The sequence below is a fragment of the Morone saxatilis genome, unplaced genomic scaffold, assembly GCF_004916995.1.
Source record: "Morone saxatilis isolate NCDOM2014 unplaced genomic scaffold, NCSU_SB_2.0 Contig5, whole genome shotgun sequence".
Lineage (NCBI taxonomy): Eukaryota > Metazoa > Chordata > Actinopteri > Moronidae > Morone > Morone saxatilis.
In genome coordinates, this window is record NW_023340095.1 from 6,085,054 (window position 1) to 6,096,103 (window position 11,050).

Here is an 11,050-nt window from a genome sequence, read left to right on the forward strand (position 1 = left end):
AGCTGTGCTCCCTGAGGTAGGTGTGTGTGTGTGTGTGTGTGTGTGTGTGTGTGTGTGTGTTGGTGTATGTTTGAGTGTGTGCATGATTATACGTGTATGTACTGTATGTGTTTCTGTGAGCAAGCAGTTTCCATGCATCTGTGTACTCTAGTATGTGTCCTTAGCGTGGGACTTAGTACAAAGCACACATTGTAGTTTGTGTCAAAGAGTAGCAAAGCTCTCCGTGAGTGGGAGGAGGTGTGCATCTGCAGGCCTATTTTCTATTGTGTCAGCAGCTCGAGCTTGTCCCCACCTCTTGGAGTGATTCAACACCGGGCTGTGGTCCACATTCAAAAGTGATCCTTTAATACCAGGAGGGAACCACATTAGTTGAAGTGAGGTTTCTGCTGTGTTTTGGTGCAGTGTTTCTGAACACCTGTCAGTCATATTCATAAAAGTACATATCCAGCTTTACCCACTGTATTAAAAAAATATCTGGAGACATTTAATGCACTTAGCCGATGTTCACAGTAGGCATAGGTTCAGTGCCAATACCATGCAAGATGTAGCTAGTGGATACTGGAAATCGAGCAGTACCGTTTTTTTTCCCTCGCGTTTGGTCGAAAAAGTTAAGCTAGAAATATGTTTTGATATTATTTTCTATTTGTTTCAGTTGGACCCCATTCCTGACGAGGTGCTGCAGCAGAGACCGAATGCCAATGCTGTCCACTCTATGGAGAAAGTTCTCGAAGCTCACAGTGAGTGAATTATTTACACCTAGACACAACATGCCTCAGCATCTATGTGATGTACTTATCTTACTGAATGTAATTACCTGTAAATTATTTTAGTTTTTTGACACTTTTATATTTTGAGCATGATGTTATTAATATAGAAAAAAGGTATAGTAAAAGCACACATACAAAACCTGTAGAGCCATAAACATAACATTTCTCAGCAACTGTTCTTATTAGACATTCACGCTGTCTTGGTATTTTGTAGGTAAATACTGGCGCTCGCTGCAGCGCTCCGCCTCCACACTCGGTTGCTCGTTGAGCGAAGCCCTTCAGCGTGACACAGAGGAAGCTGAGACTGTCTCCGCTATGGCCTCACTGTCTGTCGCCAACAAGCACATTGGAAAGAGGTACATGGTGTTAGAAGGTCTTAATGACTACTGAACCTTATAGTATACATTTAAAGGAATAGTTCAACATTTTGTAAAATATGTTTATTCTCTTTCTTGCTGTGAGTTAGATGAGAAGATAAATAGGAATCTGCTGTGATTACCAGGCAACCTCACAGTGATGACAAGCCTTCAAGAATTTCGCCCTGTAAAACCACATGTTGTTTTAACACTTTGGCTTTTGCACAGTTTAAACAAATGAAATATAACGTGTTAATAGTGAGGTTATGAGGTGCTGGTAGGTGGATGTTAACTTTGGACAGAGCCAGGCTAGCTGTTTCGCCCAATTTCCAGTCTTTGTGCTAAGCTAAGCCAATAGCTGCTGGCAGTAACTTCATATTTACCATACAGATGCAAGAGTGGGATCAATCTTCTCATTTAACTCTTGTTAAGAAAGCCAATAAATGAGGCTACAGATACACCTGACTGCAGCTTTTAGTCCCTTGAAGCACATTGTTTTGGTTTGATGGCCTGAAACATCCACTGTACACTGCTTGCCTAGCATCAAATGCCAGGCAAAGAACGACAAAGAAACAAACAAGCTGGTGAGAAATGCCAAATGTCTAGCAGTTAAAAACATAGATATTTTGGTGGGTTTGGTGTATGACACCTGATAACAATTACTGTGTACACTTGTGTTACATGTGCTGCATAAAATAAGCTGCCCTAGTCTCTGTCTTTCTTTTGTACTGTTGTTACTGTACTTTGTTGTATGCAATTCAGTATTTTATAATTGCATGTACAATTCTTAAAGTTTATAGTCATAGTTCTGTAAGCAAATAGTATTACAAGAGTGTTTATGGTATTATCTTTCCAAAGGGCTGAAGAGGAACCAATGGAAGAGGAAGCTCCTATGTAAAGAAACATCCCCTTTGACCACTGTGACCACTGAGACCAGTCTTCATCTTTGACAGTGTCCTCATCCAGTCAGTGTCAATTTAAATGCCACTCCTATGTCTCACCCCTGCCATGTCGAGAAGGCATGTTATTATGGGAGAGAACAAGCAGAGCTGACTAAAGTGGTGCTCAAAGGAAACGGAAAACTGATGAGCGATGCATTCACTGATCAGCATTGCACAGACTGATCAGCATAAATGTGTTGGATATAAGAGGATTGACTCAACCCATCCCACAATGACAACCTCGAGTGCCAGTGCTTTTAAAACACTAGACAAGATGTACTTTTTGAATGCCAGTCGGAACCATTCACAGACAATCTGCAGTCATCTTCTTTTCTTATTATTCTGTTCTTTCTGTGCTTTATCTTCATCTTCTCACTTTTTGATGTGATTGTGACTCTGCACTATGGATGAATCATTCCTGCTCTTTTAAGATATCCAGATGAATGGAACAAAGTGGTTGAATTTTTTGGAGCTTCTGATTCCAAAAGGACTGACAGTGAAAGACTGCGTTCGTGCCTTTTTTTTTCTTTTTCTTTCTTCAAACCTGGCAGATTTTCTGTTGAACTCTACTGAAAGAGCTTTGCCTTAAAAAAAACAGGTTTGGGAACGCGGCCTCTTCTCCCCAGCCCCTTAAACATTTCTATCCTGCTATCCTGGCAAGACATCCATTGCCTGCATGTTGTTGGCACATAGACTGGAGGACCTTGGCATGTTTACCTATAATTCTCTGCAAGCAGCCTACTGTCTCTTCCTGTACCTCCATCTTTCCTTTTTCTTCCCCCCTCATTTTTAACAATATCAGCTTAGAGGAGAGTTCCCAGCCACAAGTTGAAGGTGGTTCAGTTTTGAAAAGGAAGTTAAATGTGGGATTAGTATTATTCAGTGTAACCGTGTATCAGGTACAGTTCCATAACCAGAGGAAACTTCTTTAGACTGGGTGGGGGGGAGTTTCACATTCACAACTATGAGCAATTTAGAGTTGCCAAATACATAAAAGAAACATAACCTGCATGTCTTTGGACTGAGGGAGGATGCCGGAGAAATCCAGCACAGGCAAGGGGGGTTTTAATAGTCAAAAACAATAGTGGAAAATAATTGAAATTACATTTTTGTGCAAAAGACTTTCATAAGGTCCCTGCAACACTGTAAATAAAATCTTGATCTTAACATCTTAAATAATATCTTGACAGCACCATATGTTTGCTCAGCAAAACAATATGACAGTATGGAAACATAGGCTACTTTAGTCATCAATAAAACTACACTGACAGCACAGTCGTTTTTTAAGTGTTACTGTTGGTTGAAAGCTGTATTTAAACTACATTTTGTTCATTTGGAGAGGCTGTCTGAATCCAAACCTTCAGCCACAACAGTTCAATAAGCCTACAGACAAAATAACACAAGACACTATACAATATATACCAAAAACATCTGGAAAGTGACAGGGACACACGTAGACGTGACTGAAAACAACATTACACATAATACACCTCACCTGCATTTGGGTGGGGGGGAGTTGCTGTTGCACCTCTCCTTCCTTTGGCTGTGTCTGAGGGCAGCATGTCTGTGTGGAATCTCCTCAGCACCAGGCGGAACAAGGCTCAGCGCCTTACATGCACGGTGCATCAATCAACGATTAGACAATAATGAAACCAAAGCGCGATGGACTTTCATCTCTGTAGAGTCCAACCACTTAATTTTTACCTTACAACCAGTCTCACTTTTTGCAGATGAATGAGGGATAGAGGGGAATTAATCTCATATGGGCCAATTTGTTGAACCAGCCCTCTCATTTAGACGACTGCGTCTCCTTGGTAACAATGACCATACCACCTGGGATTTTCCAGTGCTGCACAGACTCTCACAGCTGGTTTAACATCTTTAGCTTCTTGTTAAGCACATCTGCTCCCCAAATGTCTAGGTGCTGTGAGGCAGGTGTGTGTACATCTGTTCATAGACAGTGAAGCGCAAGCTGCTCTTTATAAATATTCAAGTGTATACATATATTTTTATAGTTGTTTTTCCTTTTCTCTTGACCAGTGATACAGCCAGTGGGTTAAGCTCATGCATAATGAATAACCTTACATCTTTGAATAGCACATGTAGCTCAGATTCTGCTCTGGATTCTGAATCCTCCTTTAGGATTGGGTTTCAAAAACATTAGTCAAACAAATCTGCATTACAAATCTGAATCCTTTTGAATCAGTTCTGTATCTTAAATATCTTAATATTTAAGAAGAGCTTAATGAATTTGGGTTCTTTACCAACTGGGGACTTCACTTAAACTTAACTGGCTAACAGTGCCTAACCCTACTAGCCAGACTACACAGACTACACAACGCATCAGCCACCAGCCTAGTTGGCATAATTACAATTTTTTTTTCTTAGTACATGTCTGATAAAAGAGTGCAGAATTTAACTTCCTATCTGTAACCATCCTTCCAACTTGTGTTTGGCCCCTGGGCAACAACCTTCTCACACCTTTGTTTCAGCTACAAACAAATCACGTTTAATGTATATTTTCAGCAAACAGGAAACAGAGTGCTGTGGTTTTTATTGTTGTTTACTGTACATAGGACATTGATTTCCTGAGTATTCCTGCCACACACACTTGTCAATGACTACTTTTTCTTTTTTTTTTTGTTAATTTCTTCCCATCTGTGTCTTGTTTCTGGTTGTGTTGCCGTTTCAGTGGACTTCAGTGACTTCTTTTTTGTACTTTTTTAATGTATTTTGTTCACTTTCCCCTCTCTGTCTCTCTGTTACATTGTAAAGCTGACATACTTCACAGCAGGTGAGGGTTCAGATTCTGGTTTTAGTGGGCATACATGACTATGTTTTCTGGGTTTAGCATTTTTGTGGGAGGGTTGGGATGCAAATGTTTCTACTTTGTATAATGATGGACAATTGTGTATTTACTGTCTGTTCATAGTAGATTTCTATATGAAAGAAATGAGTATATTATATTATATATATATATCTATACATAATGAAATACTATGATCTTGTTTTTGAAGTGGGTATTGAAAATACTTTTCATGGGTCTTACATACAGTCAGCCATTTTTAGGGTGTTACTGAAGGCACCTTGTACTGTCCTTGGTTACAGTTGGTTACATGTTGAGTAGCATTTTACTGGTTGTCTTTTTGTCTGTCAACACTGATGACAATGATGAGTTTTTGGCATTCATCCCATTGGTGCCATACCACAGAGTAGGTGTGCTATTGCCCTCTGCTCAACCTTGCATTTAATTGTTCGTACCATTCCGCTTTTTTCGATTTTATGTGTGTAGATGTTATTGTAGAAAAACACACATTTTGGCTTGCACCTATTAAGTTTCAGTATTTTTTAAAAATGTGAGACTAAAATTCTAAATCTTGTTTCTACACATCTCAAAAATGACCAAAGTGGTGATCGATTTCTTCCTCTTTCTTAAAGGTTTACAAGTTCATCCTCTAACAACAAGAAAAAAATCCCAAAAATGGGATGGGTGGATTTGAATTGGAATGTGGCCATGCTATTTCCCTATTTTAAATCCCTCTGATGGGCCTTACAAATGATTTCAGAGGATCATCAGTTATTTCCTTATCTGGCCAAATGTCCCAGTTTTAATTTAAATCAACATTCCTTTAAATTCATATAGTTTACATCTGTAATCTCTTTCATCAGCTAAGTGATGCCTCTGAGTTTCAGGGTGGCCTGTTGCTTAGCAAGACTGTCCTGTATCCAAAAGATCACAGGTGTGTGATCCCTTCAACAGCCCACGTCTTTCTGTCCTCACAGAACACTAAAACTCCGTTCCTGGCTCCTATCGTACTAGGACCAATTTTTAACAATATCTATGTCTCAGAGAAACATAAGAATCAAATGCTGATTGAAAGATTGAAGTCCATTTTCTCATTTTAACTGAATGTATCTGACCTCTACTGGCAGAGTGATGCTGCATCTCCCTACAGAAAATGGCCAGAGAGGTCAAAGTTAAGACTGTTTCACGCTTGAGTCAACTGCCACTTTTTCAATTTACATGAACAAAGGAAAACGTGTGGACGTGAAACAGTGCTTGCACGCCATAAAGTAGGTTTTACACTGAGTACCCAAGAGATAACTGAAGTCTAAGCATTTGTAGAAGAGCATTGTTGGGCATCACAGTTTTATTTAGTATGGTTTAAATTCATAACCATGTGTAAGATGTGTGATTTTTCTGTACATTCCCATTATATCAGACACATACACAAACATCACTTTCTCTTGTATGTTTTGTAATTTTGAGAAACTTTTTACATTATTGTGATACTTCATGCATACAGAGGTAGTTACGGACAAGGATTAGAGCCACAAGTGAAAAAATCATTTGAGTTCTGACTTTAAACACAGAATAATTTTTTTTTTTTTAATCCTTTAAACTCGAAATTAAATGAAATACATTTTTCACATGTGGCGTTAATCCTCTCCTACAAGTATTTGTAGTTGGAATATGAAAATGCATGTAGTCAGGCTGTCCTGAATGTCACCTTAACTTGGCTATGCTGACATCTCTGTGCATGTAAACTCGCTTCATAAAATGCTTTTCAGTAACCCAGCCCAGAGCATTCCCAGAACCTTTGCACAGCAGTGCCAGTCATGGGGTTTCTACTGCTGAAAGCTTTGGTTTCTCAAAAGGAGCCAAGACTAGCACTGTCTGGCTACTCTGGCCGTCTGTCTTCACTGTTAGTCTTAACACAATGTTCAGTAACAAAAAAAGCAACATTCCATTTTCTTATAATTTCCATTTATTAGGAGGGGCATATCTTTTTGTTTTAACCCTCATAGTTCAGTCCAGCCAGGTCCAAAACTGTTTATTTAGGTGGCCTGGTCCGACTCCACTCCATTCCTCTTTTCTCTCTGCATGATCCGTATGTCCGCATGCACTGCCTACCTGCCTGTCTGTCTGTTCCGTACCACATATCAGCACAAGGGATCGAGCACTGAAGGACTTTAGTACTTTCACTGTATCCAGACCGTCTTATCTCTTTTACTGCTTTTGTTTCTGTTGGGGAGGAGTTTGGGTGCTCATGTTGTGCTTTTACCTGTAGGATATGGAATCAACAAACCTGGAAGACTTCAGTTGAATATTTTACAAAAAAGGAAAAAAAAAAGTATCTAGCACTTGTAACACAGACAATAGATTTTATTGTATTTATGTAGAAATACAAAAACAAAATTGTTTTACGGGGGCGCTTTGTAAACTGCAACAACAGAATGGAAAACCTTTTTTCTTTATACCAGGCGGGATGTGACTTTGGTGGACTTTTGGGAAGACATTGTTGTTCTTTGTCACATCTGGATTTATCAAAGGGCTCCATCCAGATGCCTGGTCATTGCTACGGTTGTCCATTCCACTAAATAAGCCAGTTATCGCTATGACCACTGTGGTTCATAAACAAACAGTTCTAGGTTTACATATGTATAAAATGCATATTCTTTTTTATCAGTTATGTTTTTGACTTGTTCCACCATTGTTACAGAAATAGTACATTTTTCTCGGGAACCTTTGCTCTAACATGTTGTCTTTGACATCACAATATAAAGTATTGTTTTGGAAAAACTGCAATGTTTTGTTTTTTATTTTAATTTAATTTAGTTTCAATTGCAAAGAAAATGTTTATTCAAGGTCAGGCAGACGTGTCCTACCGTCAGACATGAGAGCAGATGTTGAGCGATGTACATGTGTCCTCACACAATAACAAACAGCACTGTACTGTAATGGCAGCTTGGCAAGATGAATGCACATACGTTTTTCACACACCTATTTAACTTCATCCAATATAAATTGCTTAGATAGAGGACTAAGTATCCAAACTGATGTAGCAGAACCAGAGATATCGTCTTTCTGCACGTGAATAATTCCCACATAAAGGTAGTGTAGTGGGTAATAAATATCTTTATATAAATGTATGCGGCATAGGTAATAATGAACTAAATGTGAGAGAGCAGAGGGTGAGAACAAAAATGAGTTTTCAGAAATGAAAATGACTGTGTAGGCTATTTTTAACATCTTAATCAATTCAATATTATCAAGCCTAATCAGCCATCAGAATTGTCTTTTATTGTGAAAGCCGCAAGCTTCCACATGCTCTCTGAGGAAACGTGCAGCTGCAGCGAAGCACAGGTGCTTCAACAGTTGACAGAAACTTTTCCAAGAACACAACTCTTAAGCCGCCGAAAGAGGACAAGAAGGAAGATAAGGGCGCTGTAACTCAGCTGTAAAGTTTGCATTCTGGGACATCAGATCCTTGAAACTGTGTGAATATGGAGTCAGTGAACTGACATAGGGCTTTACTTACCTCAGTGCCCAGCTGGTCTTGTGTACGCAGCAGCAGCCTAGTGAGCAGCAACAGTTGGTGATTGATTCAACCAAACATGCTACGGTTATATTATGATTTGAAGTCATGTTTCTACATATTACACTTCTAATTGCACAAGTATGCACAGGTCGGGTCCATATTTAACTTGAATAATTGCGGGCAATGGGTCAGTTCAGGTTTGCAAAACTGGACCCATGCAGGACTTCCACACACAGAAATTAATTTGTGGGTTTGTAGTCTGTTTTAGGAAGCAAATCCTTTTTTCACCCCTTTGCTTGCATAGAATGTAACTGAATGGAAGGCGAATATTGACCAATATTGATTTCACATATGTGACCATGCCCATATGCTAGTCGCGGCTAATGTAACCTCGAGCCGCTAGACTCAAGCAGAGACAGAGCAGCCTAAAGAGATCTAGTAAGCTCACTTCTTTCCAACTCCATACCTCCTGATTTTTTCATTTTTAAACAACCGATGAGGTATCACATGAGGTAATTGATCAGACATCACAACGCTCACTCTGACCTTTTACAATTTTATTTACACATGCAGTCATACTCCCCAAGACCTGTTAACGGACTTTGATGTGTGGTGGAGTTCTCCTTTATTCCAGAGTGAGGCAGCATTGCAGGAATGGCAACAAGGGCCCCACAGTAGCTTTGACTGGGATTAACCACCCATTTGGAAAGGTCAAAGGTCGGAGCTGGTGTCCAAATAAACAGCACTGAATCCCTGTTGGTGGTGGAACTAACGTTAGGACAACAGTCCAAAAGCAAACAAAACCAATCCCGCCTTACCTCCCCTCAAATAAACACACATTCCACTGCTTTCCTGTCAAACTCTGAATTTAGAGAGTAACATTGTAAATACTACCATGGCCTTAGGCTTTGTAGGCTCGTCACAATCTCTGTAAATCATGGAGGTTTGAGACACCATGCAGTGTCAAACAAACAAAAAGGAGCACATCTCTGGTTCCTTGAGAGAATAAGGTTAAACGGAGACATGAGGGACAATATTTACTATCATACACATGCTGTAAAGAGTCCCAAAGGCTCCCAGAAGTAAAAAAAAAAAAAAAGGATGATGTTAAAGCTGGGAATGTTACTTCTTTATGGTCCCTAGGTGGCTGGGGATGCTCTAACGACCGCGCTCGTGACACAGACTGCCCGTCTCACCTTTAGCTCACCGTAGGCGTCTCCACGTTCGTCATCTCTGCTATGTAGTGACACACAACTCCTGCGACCCCTCAGTTAAGGTCAGGTCAAAGGAAAAGCAGGCGCTCTGCTAGTTGAACTTTCCCCTTCTTGAAGGGCCAGCCCACAAGATGGCTGCGTCTTCCCCACAACAAAGGATTGGAATATGGGAAACCCCCCCCTATCTATTTTCTCTCTCGTTTTCCCCACAGTGACATTCTGGTGTGCGGCAGCTCTGTTGCCTTGCTCGTCTTCCTGCAGCGTTGGTCGTTGTCAGTTTGCTCTGTCATTACCCGGCCACCAGTATATGTAAAAAAAGGCCTCATCCTCCCAGCTGTGCTCAACGCCGTGCTTTTTAATTGTAGGTTTGACTAACTCGAAAATGGCGATGAGGATTTGGCCAGCTGCTCGGATGACAAATTAAACTAATTACAGATGAGTCATTAGAATCAGTTTTGGATCATCAAAACACGTTAGATATATTTGAAGAGTTGTAACACATCGGCAACAAATCCAATGTTGGGGGATTGTAGAGGTGGCTCAGTCAAGTCCAGGAAATGCATTGGCAAGTTCTTTACACAAGTCGGTTTGTAGCTGACAAAATTTCAAACAAATTCAGTATTTAATCATAAGTTCCCCTCAACTTATTTTATTCCGAGCATGGATTTGGAAACAATGGAAATGCACATGAGGGAGTCTGTGACCGTTTGCTGTTCTTTCCATTGGATGTTCCACCAGTCTAGCTGGGACCTCTGATCCATAGTGTATTTGAAAAGCTGTGCAGCGTTTGCTTGACTTGCTACTGTATGTGTTTAGTCTGGTGTTGAGCGTGTACTGACATCAAAAGGGCAAGGACACACGATGCTATGAGGAGCTGTTGAAAACATAACACCGAGGCTGGCTCACCGTCAGATTGGTTGTCAAGTAGAAGCAGCAGTGCAAAGTTCACTGACGGCGCGTCACACATGCATTCTTTTGCTTGAGCTTAAACATTGAGGACAAAGCACAAAGAAAACCTCAATTTATTCCTGTTGTGTTAATCATCCTTATGGACAGCCTGTCAAAGATCACAACTTGATGAACTGACAGGGAAGAGAGACCTTAGTGCTTAAATTCTTCTTCTTCTTCTTGGTATAGGAACACATTACCACTTTAGATAGTGAATGGTATTCACCTCAAACCAACATGACTCAAAGTGATCGGAATATCTTCTATTTGCAGTTTTCAATGTATTCTTCTGCATGTTCTTTTTGTATTTATGTACATTTTTATTTTGGGGTTAATTAGATAGTAACTAAAAAAAATAACATCAACGTACACAACTTTAAATGATTTACATTGATTTAAAGGAGTAGTAGCTAATATAAAATATCAGACGGCAGGATATTAAGCATACAGGAAACATTACTCAGAAACATATGCATATGGTGTAGTGGGTGGGCGAGGGCC

The 11,050-nt window shown here is 40.0% G+C and overlaps 1 protein-coding gene across 1 annotated transcript in view; it reads left to right on the top strand.

Annotated features, from left to right (window-relative positions):
* The window catches only part of hdac4 (histone deacetylase 4), a gene marked incomplete in the record, with an annotated part of 49,774 nt that extends 45,339 nt beyond the window's left edge, over nucleotides 1-4,435 (top strand). The window contains 3 exon segments of the mRNA XM_035676810.1: nucleotides 653-737; nucleotides 982-1,123; nucleotides 1,982-4,435. Coding sequence (XP_035532703.1) covers nucleotides 653-737; nucleotides 982-1,123; nucleotides 1,982-2,021 — 267 coding nt within the window.
* Between the last annotated feature and the right edge of the window lie 6,615 nt (nucleotides 4,436-11,050).